Source organism: Anneissia japonica, unplaced genomic scaffold (assembly GCF_011630105.1).
Source record: "Anneissia japonica isolate Jap-2015-1 unplaced genomic scaffold, ASM1163010v1 scaffold17412_len611537_cov169, whole genome shotgun sequence".
NCBI classification, from domain to species: Eukaryota; Metazoa; Echinodermata; class Crinoidea; order Comatulida; family Comatulidae; genus Anneissia; species Anneissia japonica.
This window is the reverse complement of record NW_022695890.1, coordinates 471070-487930: the sequence shown is the minus strand read 5'-3', so window position 1 is coordinate 487930 and position 16861 is coordinate 471070. Positions and strand designations below refer to the sequence as shown.

Here is a 16861-nt window from a genome sequence, read left to right as displayed (position 1 = left end):
AATTTTAAATATACACTTTTTTTTACATTATAAGATTAAGAAGAACCAGTTAAATTTTGCCCTGGCTCAGTGTCCTTATTTTTTGGCTGATTTCAGACTCGAAATATTCTTATTTTGTTCTTATTTTACGCAAGTTTCTAAGTTAAAAAATTGTTACAGTATGGCAGGGTTGTAGAGCCTGTAGAAAACTAAGGGCGCGTGATAGCCTTTTTAAGGGTGGGTGGGCGATAACATGGTAAACTTTAAATAATAAAGAGTAGATTTTAAGGAGGGAAAAGTGGGTTAATAAGGGTGGATGGAGGGCCATGAAATTATCATTAGACTGGGTGGAAAACTTTGAGGCTAGGTGGCCCCACCCACCATAACTACAGTACATCATCCCTGGTATTGTACAGCAGAATTTTACTGTACTGCATTATAGAGAAATTACAAGTCACACCTACTGCAAATAAGGTACCGATAAGATTTGTTGGGTTTTTTATTAAAAGAAAAAATATACCCCAGCCTAAATTTGTCCTTATTTGTTCTTAATTTTTAAGTAATTTCACCCTCAGTGTTCTTATAAAAAAAAAAATAAAGTGTTGTATTGATTATTGTTGGTGTAATAGTGGTTGATGGTATTGATAATTATTTTTTACTATATAGAGTATAGACTGTTATTCATACAGTAGGTTACAGAAGGACAGAACTATACCAAGCAGATGCAAAAAATAGTACATTGACATTATCACCCTACAGTCTACGCTTCATTAATACTAGGGAATGCATTTTTTTTACAAAATGGTTTTTTTCAACCAACTGCAGTGCCTGAAATCAATACATTTTATCGTAAAATCACTCAAGCAGGAGAAATATGTAGGCTGTGTGTTAGGTTTCAATCAACATGTATCAGTTTCAACCATTGTGCGAAAATTTTCATAATGACCCAGTCAATGATGGTTTATGCGAATTTCTAATTAATTAAGCAGAATAAATTTAATTAGTATCATAAATGAACAAACACTGAAGGAATCTGAATTCTTTAAGTATGTTTGCAGAATTAGTTTGTTGCATACTATAATCTAATATTTTAAACAGCTCTTTATACGGTATGTGTTTTCTTCATACACACAATGTAATTTACTGCACACATTTTTGGTTTTACCCCTGACCTTTTTTTAGTAATCATCCATTTCCTCTGTGTTTTTATTAAGTAGCTGAAAATGGTTGTACAGTAAATCATCTAACAATGCTAGATGTCTCCTGATTAAAAAAAAAAGAAAAATGGATGATTTATTAATCTACTGTTATCAATATTGCAGTTCTTCAAAAATGAACATAAATTATGCAAATAGCAACTTACTGTACAAATAATATTAACAGTACTGTAATTTACTGAATGTAAAGTTTGTATTAGTTTAGTTATAATTATATGATAAATATTAAAATAAAATCATAGAAGATTCTCATGAAATACTGATGCTATTATATACTGTACAATTTCCGTTTTTTATTATTATGCAGTAGTTCCCAACGTGGGGTCAAAGGGTCTGCAGGGGGTCAGCAAAAAATTTGGGGGTCTGTAAACAATTTGGGGTTCTGCTACTGTAGATTTTAGACCAATTTTTCATGTTTCCATTATTTTTCCTGTCTTACAGTACAACAGCGTGATTATTATTGTTGTTGTTGTTGTTGAAAACAATAAAAATGGCGATGGTAGCCTAGCGACAGGCTATCATTTGGTATGTACACTATCAATGTACGGTACCAAAAGAAAAACATACAGATGAAACATTTTGAAGGTTTCCTCCTTCACAATCTCCATTCGCCTAGGATCTAGTCTTAATGCACCGTTCCTACCACTTACGTTGCTGTTAAGTCTTTCTTCACAAGTAAATAAATGCTAAACGAACAATTTGACTACCTTTAACCTACCTTTGGTAAATTGCAGCAACATATCTCTTAGTTGGTCTGGTATCACAGTATCATTATCAACATTAGGCCAATTATCAACCACAGACGGATTAACATTTTCTATGGAGATTGAAACGTCATGTGAATTTTCGACTACTGTAGGTTTAGACGCTGGTGCAACTGAGAAATTTCTCAATTGCTGCTTTCCAGCAATGCTTCTAAGTCATCATTCCGCTTATGTACCTTCAAATTCGCTTTCTCTAGTTGCCTTATTCTATGCTCTATTTTGTCTACCCAGGGGCTAGCATCGTTTGTTGGCTGCCGTAGAGATGTAGTTAGCACTTTGTTCGTTTCTCTCTGAAGCTGCTCCGTCCTTTGTTGGCGACCAAGGTCCTCAGCAATCATTGGATATGTGAATGTGTCAGTACCCGACTCGTCACTCTCGCTTAATTCAAGGTCTCCACAAAATGTTCATGATGGTTGTAGCTGCCTAAGAACAAAAATAGAATTACTATCCATTAACATAGAACTAACCATTAACATAGAAAAATTTAGTTATATGTATATAAATATATATGTGCATATATTTTGTTCTTATTTAGTTTTAACAAAGGCCTACCTGTTTCCTAACGTGTATCTTCTTGGCTTTCTTCTTTTTAGTGCCTTTTCGTTTACGCTTTCTCTTCGCTGCCTCCTCTTCCTCATCATCACCATACACTACTGGTACAGTCGCCCAGGCCGCTGCCGCCATCTCGTGATTCTACCCACTCATCTATCTCATCCGCTACTGCGCTCGCATCATCTTCCACAGTATCTGCTGCCGTCACATCATGCGCCTCATCCGCTATCGCGCTTGCACCATCTTCCACAGTGTCGACTGTATTCGCCGCCATCGTGTCCCCAATCGCATCATGCACCATGGTGTCATCTGCTTCAGCTATATACTCATAGAGAACTTTTACATTTACCTTCGATGTTAACCTAAAATAAAAATTAAACGTTTTATTAATAGATAGATCTACAGGAAGATACCATATTCCATTGGAGTATGTATTGTTATATTAAGTACAGTACATGATAATTATTATAAATATTAATAGTAATAATTGTATACCAAGTCATTTTTATTTAATTGGCTTTTTCCTGTACTGTTTGTATGCCATGGCTATAAATACTGTACATGTTTATAGTGTTGTAGTTGAACCATTGATGTATTTATTTGGCCTGCTTCCATTGGAGGTCAAATGTGCCATAACCTATTGTAAAATATAAGGTCAAGTGATCAGGCAGTATAGTAGGGATTATAAATTCAGCACAGATACTCTTTGTGCATGGAATTGTTTTATTCCTCCATGTAATGTATTGTAACAAGAAAGTCAAATGAGATTATTTGCATTGTGATGAAATCTGTGATGAAGAATCTTATTACTATATCTTAAAAATTATGAAATTATCCACTTCAAATATGCGTTTATATACTGTATCTCACAATCAAAAGAGAATGGACAAAGAATTTCAGATCATATTTTTTTATTTTTTTAATATTAAATTTAATACAATGTGTTTTCCTTCTACTGTACCTCAAGCACCCTCTTTCGAGCGTACACATTATGTATATACCTAAGTATATATCTGACCTACATGTTCACACACTCTGAGATCCACAACCAGTTCATCTATACTCTACTGTCTGCCCAGCCATTTAAAATCTTTGGCAAGCGTTCATTTAGTGTCGTGGCCCTAATGCTTTGGAACGCATTACCTGACACTGTTCGCGAGTCGCCATCTATTTCCGTGTTTAAGACGAGGCTTAAGACCCACCTGTTTTGCTCTTTTTAATCTGTTTTCCTTTTCTGCCCTTTCTATTTGGATAGGATAGTCAGATGCTAGTGTCACTAGAGCTCTTGTGAATCATGTTCCAGCGAGCCCTTATTCATTTGGGCCTCAAAGTGCTGGAGAACAGAGCAGTGACACTGGTTCCTCCTGCTGTCTTCTCTTTGTCTCTGTTAGTCTTAGGATATTTCTCGGTTTTTATTTTTCTGCTTTCAGGACTTTGCATTTCAAGTGCATAGAGACTATTGTAATATGCGCTTAATAAATGTACAACCATTACCATTACAAAAAACACGCTCTCAGTTTTTGCATAACCAAGATAACTCAAATATTAAATGCTATAAATCTATAGTAACAGTCGGTTATCATTGATGTGATTCACACCAAAATACTCCTATCCTATCCTGTGGTAAGTCCGAAGACTTATTTCCAGTGGGATCCTTCTGGTGGTGATTGGGCAGTACACCGGGAGACAATCCCCTACTCTTTTCCAAAGAGTGTACTGCGTTCTATAACGTGCACATGGGCTATTTTGCACACAGAACCAATGGCTTAAACCTCTTATTTGAAACATGGTGTGCTATTGTAACTTGAATTTCAACCCTTCAGCTGAAACACAAATGAGAGCAGCAATGGGACTGGGGACCTAGAGATCTCCATGGTTCAGCAAACACACAGTGGCTACCACCAGTTTTTTTATTGTATTAATATTTTATTGTATCATAATTTTATACTTTCAGAACAACGGTAGTCTCACTGGAGGACTTTGAAGCAAGGTTGAATCATGTGAGTATCCATGGATACATAATAATATTATGATTTAATTTGATTTTGATTTATGAGTAGAGATAAAGTGCTTTGAGCTAGGTTTTGGGTCAATTTAAATTAAATATTCAAAGTAATATCTAGAAAACCAATCAACCATTTAAAATTGTAAATGCTTCTTATCCAATCACAGGGTATCATGTAATTCACACATGATTTCCTTCCCCCACCCTTACACACAAAAGCAGCTTGACTCATCAAACCTGAAAAAGAAACGTAACATCAAAGTGCCAAATGACCAGCACAGCTATTAATATGTTCGGAATCTATAGCATGAATAAGTTGAAACACAGGATATATGGACAATATATAATAGACTCAACATTTCCCATTGCAGAGTGAGGAAAAATTATCAGTGCAATGTTACCTCTATGTAAAAATAAGATTGTTTGGTTTTTTTCTTGAAGGCAATTGAGAGGAATGCATTTCTTGAGAGTGAATTGGACGAGAAGGAGAGCTTGCAAATTACCGTCCAACGACTTAAAGATGAGGCAAGAGGTCAGTAGGAACGCTTTGATCAATCTCATTATTATTATTATCATCATTGTTGTCAACATCATTGTTATCAACATTGTCATAACTTTCCTGTACTGCTCCATCTTAGGCCAAAAAAATAAATTTGTTTGTCCTTTTTTTAAAAATGATAAATAGGGGTGGGTGGAAAAAGTTTTTTTTAAATTTATTTATTTTTGTTAATGCTCAATAGATGGAATAAAAATAACCCACAGAGGCCTAGAATGGCAATATCTTACATCAGACAACAACTTTAGACTAATTTGTAGGGCATCTGGCAAAAAAAAAAAGATCAATTCACTCACATTTTTTTTAATTAGTAAAGAAAAAAGCTTTTTTGTTTTTCAGTGAGTTAGGGGCGGGTGGAGGAGGGCAAACAATTTTTTTTTGGCCGTATAGATTAGAATGCTAACACCTTATTTACCTTTACGCACCTTAAAATCCAGCTCTTCGACTGCTTCAAATTGAATGACAAATTTTGTAAATACTGTATGTTTTCTAGACCAAGTATTGTACATTGTAGGATAAATTTCTGTTATTATTGTGTCATGTTTCAACTGTATTGTATTGTTTAATTGTGGTTGATTGTATGCGCTCTGGGGTAAATGTCACTTATTATCATCATAATATTATTTTATGACCATCATCAATTTAATATTTTTATTAAACAGTTACCGTAAATTATGAAAATAATGTACTATCCTCAACACTACTGCTGCTACCATCATTTAAGTAACATACATCATAATACCACCTAATCTTTTAGCAGATTGCCATCGTAAACAAGTTCCTCATAAATTGATTCACTGTTTGTCTAATTTTTATTTATTATAATAAATTTCTTTAATTGCTTCTTATTAGGCGAGACTTTTTTTATACCTTTTTTCGAGGGAGAGAGGGAAAAAAATTTGCTTTTTCATTTAGCAAATAGTTTTGCCAAAAACATTCAGACTGAGTAGAAAATAAAAATAAAATGTTAATGGTGCATGTAAACGGTGTAGTAATGGGATGGTTAAATACCTTTAAATTTATATATTTAGTAAAAAATATACATATCTTATTTTTGGAGATTTCAAGGCAGTGGTGGGCTTAATAAAAATAAAGAAAACTTTAATTTTTATTCTGAAATTTTTTTTTTGGTGACGAAGGTATAAAAAATCTCACCTTACCATGACTTTACTATTTATAATCCTAACATTTGCTTTCCATTGGCTACAGATTTACGGTCAGAACTAGCTACAACTGACAGTCTTCCCATAAGGCAGAAGATAGGAGAGACTCTTGTGGAGCTGCCACCAGACAACAACCGAGTGAAGGAGGAGAAGATGGACATCGTTGAGGGCAGTCAACCAGACAACAAGTTGTTGCACGAGGCACAACAGGCTTTGGAGTCGGTCATGAAGGAACCTCCAGGTGAGAATAGAGGTAAGTTCAAATATTTGTCGATGGAGTGATACCTTCTGTCACCGTTTGTGTTAACTCTAGTGATGCAAAGCAACCCCATAAATCAGCATTAAACAAAATGTTTGCGTACCAATTGGCTGTTCTTTTTATGAACTTATGACAGACACTACTGCACGAACAAACTTGCATTCCAAGTATTGAAGGCTGATAATCAATATTTTAGGGGAAAGACTGTCCGATAGGGGAGTCTCCACTTCCCTGGCAGAGTTTAGTGGGGGAGGTCACGGTCTAGGGGTGTACTGTAGCCTGGACGTTCATATACCAGATTAATAGTAGCAACTTAATTAAGTATTACCTAGGGAGTTCAGTGATGTGACCATGGGCATTTCTTGAAGTGATAGGGATGATTTTAGTGGCTAGAGAACATACATAATAGTATACTGTACAGGCAATTTTATAGATTTCCATTAATATTTTGTTTTATTCTGTCCACCAGGAACCATACCAGCAAATCAACTAGGAGGCATACGAAGCGGTCCTTTAGTATCTCCCGGTGGAACACCTCTGACCCCTACCGCAAGAATATCGGCTTTAAATATCGTTGGTGATCTACTGAGGAAAGTTGGGGTAAGTTTTATATGATAAGCAACAAACAATTAACAATTTGTGAACATTTTTCCTAATAGTAATGCTAGCAGGCATGTCCATCAATCAATCGTTCCATTTGTAAGGTGCCATTCCAAAAGTCATTGCCTGTGGTGCTATTCGAAAAAAGAGATTACTAAAAAAGTGCATTTTGACTAGTGACTTAAAACTGTCAACTGAAGGTTAAAGGAAGTTTATTCCAGAGCCTTGGTCTGGCAGTTCTGAAAGCCTTATCTCCCCAGCTATGTTTGCTCCTTGGGATGTCTACGCCAAGCACTTGTTGGCCAGATCTTAGTTCTCACCTAACTGCCTTTGATGTTTATCAAGTCAGAGATATATGTTTAGAAGTAGAACCATTTAGACAGCGGCGAACTAGCAGTAAGGTCTTAAATTGCACGCATGATTCTACCGGTAGCCAATGCAAGTCTTTCAACAATGGTGTAACACACTCAAATCTTGTGGCATGCTTGACCATGCGAGCTGCCCAATTTTGATTTGTGGTTAAGATGTTGGCTTTTCAAAGGTTCTGGGTTTAAATCCTGTGAACAAGTTTGTTCTGAAAAAAAGTTTGTTTATTATTGAATTATTATGCTTTCATCATGTTTTTTTGCATTTGCATTAATGATATTCAGCATTTACATACATTGACTTTTTTCACTTTCTAGGCCCTGGAAAACAAGCTCGCTTCATGTAGGAATTTTGTGAGGGAGCAGCCCCGTAAAGCAACCAGCCCTGTTGACTCCCCAAGGTAGCAAAGCTACATATTTCAAATGTTTTTAATTTTTGGGAAAATTTGTATTTGTTTTTTATGTCAACATTGATTTCTATAATTAAAATGTGTTTAATATATTTTATTTTTGTAAAAATAATGGGTTTCTTAACATATTTAATTTTTCTTAAACATTTGTACCTTAATAGACTTTAGTGTGTGAAAAATTATATTTGTTAATTTAAATTTTTATAAATTGTAAACAAATATGGCATACAATAATGTAAGCATGGTTGTAGATTTGGGTGTTGAATAAAAGACAAAACACCACAAAAATTAGCATAGATATAGATTTTTTTTTATGTATTGAAATATTATTGAAATACAAATGTATCTAAAACAAGACTGTTTATGTAATGTGTATGTAAGTGTATAGTTTTTTGAAAATCCAATACTTTTTTTTTAAATTAATTTGTTAATTTGTTGATATAGCTAATGTTCAAAGTAATGAATTGGTTGATGTTATTTATATTCTTATAATTGTGTGATCTGTACCACCAGTAACTCATTAAAAAAAATCCAATCCTCAAGTATAATTCATAATAAGTTAATATTTCTAATAATGAATTGGTTGATAAAGTTAATATTCATAGTAATTAATTGGTTGAAACATTAATATTTGTATTCTTATAATTGTGTGATCTGTTCCACCGGTAACTCATTAAAAAATCACATGAGTTTAAAAACCATGGTTACCTAAAATATGGATGCTCATAATTAACCTTTAATGTAGTTGCCATGGTTACTGCTAAATAATTCAATGGTTACAAGAAGGTTCCTTTGTAACAACTACAGCCACCATTGTAGTTTCAATAAGCCATTGGTTATAGTGCAACCTTCGTGTTTATAATTTCCATGTTTACAAGAAACTGTAATAGTTACAGTAACTTCCATCTTGATCCAATTTCTGTCTTGTACTGCATGAACTTACAAATGATTGTTAATAATATCTTTTATTATAATTATGTTGTCTGAAACTGAAAAGATTGAGCCGAAAAACATAACATTTTAATATAAAGTAATAACTTAAATTTTGAATTTATTTACCGTTATATTTTTTATCTAACAAGTAACTTCCTACTTATTTTGAGCAACACAAAGATTATTTTGTTGGTACAGTTTTATTATGTATTGACATCATTCATAACTCCCATAACAATTAAATTCACTTCCCTTGTATCTGTTGGTTAAAATTAGGGAGCTTTCGGTTGCACGACGACAGTAGGACATAGAACGTAGTGACGTTACTAAAAGTCATCTGCACATGGAAAAACGTTACGTTCTCCTCTTCGCCTTGATTCTAGGACGAAATTTGGCCTAGTACGCATCGTCAAAGATATTGAAAGTTCCCTATTCTCATTGTTGCATTCATGTTCCACTAATCAATGTCTATGTAGTGCTCATTGCAATGTTCCTATGCATGCTGTCATTTAGATTGTAACATATTTATTTTCGTCTGTTTTCAGTGCTCCGAAACGGGTCAACCGAACAGGATCTGCATCGTCTGGTAACGTGCATGGCATGGTTAAGATTACTGTATGAATTTCGTCTTACTAATTTTCACAGAGAACGTGACATTTCACAGAGAGTTTCACAGATGGTGTGTACTGTAGCATGGGTGTTAAATGTATTACCTAAAATCTACAGTCGAATCTCACATTTACTTTACTCTAGACTACAAAGTTCTGTAATCTCCGAATCCCAAAAATAATCAGTGCATTTTTTTGAACCACATGTAAAGTTTAGCTCAAATTACTTACTCTGATTATAAATTTGAGAATTTTATTTCATGATTTAACATTAAATCCTAACATATACAAAAGAAACCAGACAACGGTTGTATTTAAAACTGTTTATATTTATGGTAGCAGGTTTATAATTCTCAAAGCATTATAAAGCATTGGATGATCTAGGCTTGCTTTCAACCTGCTCCACCGTGAACTTGGTATTCTGAATACTCATATTGTCATTTAAACAGTTTTTATTTAAGTGTTTGACTTAACTTAGCTTATAAGATAACATGTGGATGGAAGAACAGTCTTAACTTTGGCAATTTAAGATTCATATTAAATATGTGAATATTTGGCAATATCCAAGTTCCAGTTAATGTGATATTTGACTGTACTTCACAAGGAATTCTAAAGTCATTAGTTATATAAGTTAATGACTGCTATATAAATAAAAATTTACATGCTACTGAATATTCATTTTAAAATTTAAATAAAGTGCATAGTGATAATTTCAATCTGTGAATTATTTGTAATATGTATGCATTTGAAGCGTACAGTCCACACGCATTAGTGAATATTTGTCAAGATAAAAGTTATCTACTCACAATATTTGGTGCATAAAGTAATGGTAAGCGAGTTTCTAGTCTGCATCATTAGCATTCATATGAATATTAATGAATTGTCATCAATATTCATGAGGTCATTTTTCTATACAGTATTATCAAATATTGAGATACAGTATCACTTTTATTGTAAATATTTAAATAAGCTGGTTTGGTGCTGCCAAAAGTGATGACCTGATAAAAGATAAGTTAATAATATATTTTACAGATGTATATTAAGAATACAGTACATTTTGAAGTGTTTTATCTTGATAAAATGGAAGATATTACATAAGAATATATAACTCTCATCTCTTTCACATTCTCTTCACTCTCCATCTCTCCTTCCTCCTCTTCTCTCCTAATTTCAAATCTCCTATCCCTCTTTAAATCACTTCTCTTTATTATCGCTCATTTCCCTACCATTTTTGTCTTTCTCCCATGTTCAGCTTTCTTACCTATATCTCATCCTTTTTTTCATTTACTGCCTTTCCAATCTTGTCTCCATTTTGAACTTTCTTCCCATCACTAATATTTTGTTTACCCCTTTCAACTATCACATCTTGCACCTTACGTCTAATTTTTTCTCTGTACCTCATCTTCCTCACCGTAGTACTTTCCCCATTTCTCATTTTTTTTACCCATCTCTTATCCCCTGTATCATTCATTTCCTTTATCTCTTGTCTTATTCATCTCCATCACTATCTCCCATCACCTCCTTACCTCCTAAAGAATCAGTGTCAAAATTGATGGTATTCTTTTTATTCAAGGTAAAATGTTCTGTCCAGTCTGTCAAATTTTCTTTGACAGAAACATGTGACATGCCTAAATATGGTCATGATGACATCACATGACCATATATAGGTGCAAAATGACCATATATGGGCATAAACAACCGTGTGTTTTTTTTTCAAACAATATGTGATAGTTTGAACAGGACTTACAGGAATGCTATATGGACAGCCAGATAAATAAAAGGTGTAAGCCATGTTAGTCTGCTATACAACAGAAATGACAAATCTCAAAAAGCTTTCGTCCACACAGTGGCCATGCAGTCCACACAGTCTCGCTTTCCTCTAAAGTTGATCCTATAGTCCAACAATTAAATTTCTTTTGCCGAAGACCAAAACAAAGTATATTTTGTGTGAGGAATTATAAACAAGTAAATACCCTTGAGAAATAATTAAATAAGGTACATTTTAATAAAATATTTTTTACCTCTGGAAAACAAATATTATATAATTTCTTTTTACAGAATACAAAACTTTTATTGGTCTTGTAAAAGCGAATGTACAAGAAATTACTTGATTTTTGGCAAGGAGGGTCCCTTTCCTCCTGACAAACTTACAATCATCTCCTGGGAAAAAAGACAAAATCTGTAAACCAAACTTATGTAAAACAATACCTTTAGTTAGGATAATTAAGGATAAGCATATGTTAATCTGATTACAGTGTTTAAGCTTTTAGCGTCTTACATGGTTAATTACAAAAATAATAAATAAATAAATCACTAATTATCCTACTAATTGCATGAACATATAGTATTACTCTACCAAGTATTTTACTTTTACTCTACATTTTCCCAAAAATATTAAGTCATTAACTTTACAGTAATAAATAATATAATAAAACTTATAATAAAAAATAATTTATAATCAATGGATCCAATGCCAGTTTCTCACACATCATATTTAATATTATTTTTGCTTTATATCATTGTATATTATTATTTTTTTCCCTCATTCTCTCAGGTCAAAGATGCATCTTTCCCAACTTATAAAGTAAATTGAAAACAAAATTCCTGTAACATGTTAATATATATTTATTTACTTATTTATTTATTTATTTTGTTATATATAAATTACAGAATATAGCAATATGATGGAATAAATGAATATTACAGCACATGGCCGATATTTGGGAAATACTGTAGCTTATTTTAGTGTTAACCAAATATGTTTTTTTTTTTTTTTAATATTGAATTTCTAATTGTAAATCTCTTGTACAAAATGCAAAACAACTGTTTTTCATAAAATTGTGAACATGATGAGGTATCCAATGATTTGATCAGGATTTAAATAATAATTTATTGCTTGGTTTGAAACCGCTCCATATAAATGTATACTGGATGCTTCGCAATATTTGTACCATACAACAACATGAAATGTGAAACAACATGTCTATGAGGTTATGATTAAGTTGTTGGTTCTTCAGTTGAAATTATAGATCTTATAAACACAAGATAGCATTCTCCGCGATTTACGCGTAAAAAAATAGGCTGAAAAGTAATCACTTTTGGGAGAGGATGCCCTAGTTGTTGCCATGAAAGTTGTTCACATCCCACCAAAATTTGTTACCACAAAGTACGATTTTGTTGCTTTTTTGTTTTAAAGATTGCATGCATTATAAATCATCGCTTCTAATTGTTGTGCGTAAAGGTGAAGTCGCGTGGGTGTAAGCTATGGTCAAAGCGGTCAAAGTTGAAAAGTAATCATTTTTTTCAAGAGGGCACCATACACTGTATTATAAGGGAGCTTTCGATTGCGCGACGACGGTAGGACGTAGAACATAATGACGTCACTAAAAGTCATCTGCGCATGCGAGAACGTCAAGGTCACCTCGTGGAGTAAATTTTGGAACGCAATTTTGGCAAATCTACATATGCAGAGAACGTAGGACGCCAAATCAAAAGCTCCCTATTTGCACGCAGAAATCACGGAGAATGCAATCTTGAATCTTGTGTTTATAAGATCTTTAGTTGAAATTTATAAATGAAAATTCAATCAGTAAAGCCAGGCAGTCACTGATGCGCCCAACGATTGTCGGCCGACGCTATAAGAAAGCTTTCAATTTGTGCAATGACGCAACGCTAGAACTAATCCCCTATAAATGCGTGACCGTCATACGTTCACTACAAAATGTAAATTTGGCAAATTGCGTCCTAGAATCCATGCGACCGCAAGACTTGAACGTTCTCGCATGCGCAGATGGATTTATTTGACGTCATTGCGTTCTACGTCCTACCGTCGTCGTGCAAAAGCTCCTGAATGTATGGAGAACGCAGCGGCGTTTTTAATGATGATCCATTTAGACTGGCACCGACAATCAGCAGATGGCGTTGCATCGTCTAGCGCTCAGAGGGAGTGTAGTTGAATTTGTTGTACGACGCTGTGAGTGCCTGGCTTAAGATCTTTAGGTGTATGATGTCCAGAAATTACATGGATTGATGTGAAGGGGCATGACTATTTTTCTATTCTTCACCTGTACAATAGGCATATGTAAATTATGATTGGTTGTTATTGGCTAATATTGATATAAGACCATATGTGTATTTTATCATGCCGTTGCACTGCCCTGTTGATATCCCTGTTTTCTGCTATGTACATCAGAATATGATGCAATGAAAAAGGAGCACCGCATCAAACTATATTCGTTTAGATGATTTAATTTCATAGACTCACTCTTATGTACTTCTTAACCTTTGGGGAAAAGATTTTTAGAATTCACAATTATATAAAGTTCTATTTTTTTTTTTTTTTTTTTTTTTTTTTTTTTTTTTTTTGGAAGAAGTTAACTGAAAGCAACTGAAATGAAACCTGATTAAGCCAACTAAAATTGTTCGTATTTTTAACAGCACAGATGTATTAGCTCGAAGTTGTGACTAGAAAATGCGGAAAAAAAAATCAGAAATCAGGTTTACTACATGGCTAATAAATAACGCAAGTTGTTAAAGATTTTATTTGTTTATCGTGATCAGATGGTATCGAAAGAAACTTTAACAACAAACCAAACATTAATGAAAGACAATAATAATGATTGAAATTTTCCGCTAAGCCCCTTCCACAATAACATAAGTGTACGTAAACGCGCGTGTTTGTGGGACACACGTGTTCTTGTTGGACACGTGCGTATTCCCAGCACTGTTCCGATTGGTCAGTTGTTAAGTTTCATTGAAAATCCAGAAAGGTCCATTTTCTTCAGTTTATGCATTATTCATCCTGCCTACTACTACACTATCTATTTTTGTTCAACTCCCTTTTTTGAACGTTAGTCGTTTCTGTATTTCCTGCATATTGGGTAGACGAGTCATGTTATTTTAATTGTATATTTGTATGTAGATTATATGCATGAACTTCATTGTATATTAGTAAACTCTCAATTTTCCCAATAAATTGTAACATGGCATTAACTGGATATTAAAAGTTTGTATCATTTATGGAAATTTAGTTCTTGATTCAAGTTGAATTTTGATTCTGTAAGGTACCTTTAAGATGATTTTGACTCAGAAAAATACTGGGTTGTTGTCCAGCTTGGTATAGTTTTCCACCATAGATCATAGTGCCAATAAGATGATTTTACCATTAAGAGGATGATCGGGTGATGGTGCCATTAACATGATGATGTTGCAATGAGATGATGGTGCCATTAAGATGATGATGTGATTATGGTGCCATTAAGATGATGTTGCTATTAATATGATGTTGCCATTATGATGATGTTGAGGTGATGGTGCCATTAAGATGATGTTGCCATTAAGATGATGTTGAGATGATAGTGCCATTAAGGTGATGTTGAGATGATGGTGCCATTAAGATTATGTTGAGATGATGCTGCCATTTAGATGATGTAGCCATTAATATGATGTTTGTGGTGATGATGGCACTAAGAACATGTTGGGAAGATGATGGAAGAGGATGTTGCCTTTAAGATGAATTTGAGATGATGGTGCCATTAAGAAGATGTTGAGGTGATGGTGCCATTAAGAAGATGTTGAGATGATGGTGCCTTTAAGAAGATGTTGAGATGATAGTGCCATTAAGAAGATGTTGAGATGATGGTGCCATTAAGAAGATGTTGAGATGATGGTGCCATTAAGAAGATGTTGCGATGATGGTGCCATTAAGAAGATGTTGAGATGATGGTACCATTAAGATGAAGTTGAGAAGATAGTGGCATTAAGAGGATGTTGTGATAATGTTGCCATTAAGATGATGTTGATATGATGTAGTAGAGTCATTTTCATGAGATCCGTGACTAATTTTAGGATACCTTTGTTTCTCGATGGATTTGGCAAGATGGACCAATTTAGATAAAATATAGCTCCTATATACCTCCCAGATATTGGGGGAAAGTCCCGTTTGGGGGCGTTTTTCAAAATGGCCGCATGTTGATTTGGATGCTTGTATCTCGATAACCACTGGTCAGAGAGACTTGATTTTGGTCTCAAATTGTCCACAATATGCATGTTCCTATTTGTTGTAATACAATTTTTTATCAAAAAATGGCGGGAAATGCGGTTTCTGAAAGTTTGACCTTTGACCCTGTAATGTCATATCTCAGTAACTACTGATCATAGAGACTCACAATTGATTGCAAATTGTTCAGGAGATTCATGTTTATATTCGTCCTAATGAAAAAAATATTCAAATAGTGACCGGAAACGGTACATTCTGACCTTTGACCTATTGTAGGGTCATTCCATGTCAAATCAACCAGATTAAAAAGAAATTCCTGTATGACCGTCTCAGATTTTGATGAAACTTCATAAAAATGATCCACTGTATTAAAAACCAACAAAAAAAAAATTAGCCTCATAGGATATGTAGTTTTCGAGATATTGACTCCTCAAAAATATGGGGCGTGGTTCTTCAAGATGTGCAAACACAATTTACCTCAATTTTGGAAGCTTATAACTCGAGATTTGTAATAGCTGTCAGAGTCAAACTTGGTATTCTAACATAGTTGTCGCCATATTTCACAAATATCACCTTAGATTAACAGTTATCCCTTCCCTTTTGAAGTTATCTGCACTCAAATTAGCCGCTTTGTTTAACGATGCAAATTTTTTTGTGATTTTCAAGGTCACCTTGCTTCCATTGAATGGGTATATACATATTACAGGTGTATTATCTAAGTGTAGTTGTCTCTAGCCACATGCAAGCGCAGGCTGATGAAATTAATTAAAATTGAATGGCATATATTCAAAGTTGGGACCAGATCTATAAAAGTGATAAATGCCTATGTTACGTTTCTCAACAACAGATCGTCTTGTGGAAAGTTAAAATCTTTTCTTAAATTTACCTCAGTTAATCAGATATATTAGATCTACCTATAAACCAAATTTCAGGTTTAGTACTCAGCTCCTTCATAGTTAGATACTATGTTGAAAACTACACAATAACATAATCGGAAATCACGAAAGATTTTAAGAGTTGAGTCATTCTATGCCAACTCAACAATTAATGCATTACACCAGGGTCATAGATTTCTAAATTTTGTTTTGGACACTGTCTCAGTGATATAGATATCTATGTGAACTGAAAACCTGAAAGTTTGAGACCTGCCAATTCATTTGTTTTCCTGTAGCGGCAGTTTGAGGTTAAGGGGGCGTGGCCTCTCAACAAATGCATTACAACATTACAGGTCATAGATTTTTAATTTTTTTGCACCCTCCGGCCTTGTGAATAGAAAAACCTGAAGTTTTGAGACTCAAATTCCTTTTCGATTTCCCGTAACGGCAATTCCACGTAAAGGGGGTGTGCCTCAAATTAACTTTGATTTTCGTATGCTATCATCATCATACAACCTCTTTAACCTTTTGTGGTGTAGGACACCTTTTACTGCTGATTCCAAATCCTTAAAAACAT

The 16861-nt window shown here is 34.0% G+C and overlaps 1 protein-coding gene across 1 annotated transcript in view; it reads left to right on the top strand.

The window, feature by feature from the left end:
* The window catches only part of LOC117101607 (nuclear distribution protein nudE homolog 1-like), a 30158-nt gene extending 15750 nt beyond the window's left edge, over positions 1-14408 (top strand). Inside the window, exons 4-9 of the mRNA XM_033241598.1 lie at positions 4467-4512; positions 4959-5049; positions 6283-6489; positions 6965-7095; positions 7779-7861; positions 9349-14408. Coding sequence (XP_033097489.1) covers positions 4467-4512; positions 4959-5049; positions 6283-6489; positions 6965-7095; positions 7779-7861; positions 9349-9424 — 634 coding nt within the window. The 3' untranslated portion in view covers positions 9425-14408. The remainder of the gene's footprint in view (positions 1-4466; positions 4513-4958; positions 5050-6282; positions 6490-6964; positions 7096-7778; positions 7862-9348) is intronic.
* Positions 14409-16861: the final 2453 nt, after the last annotated feature.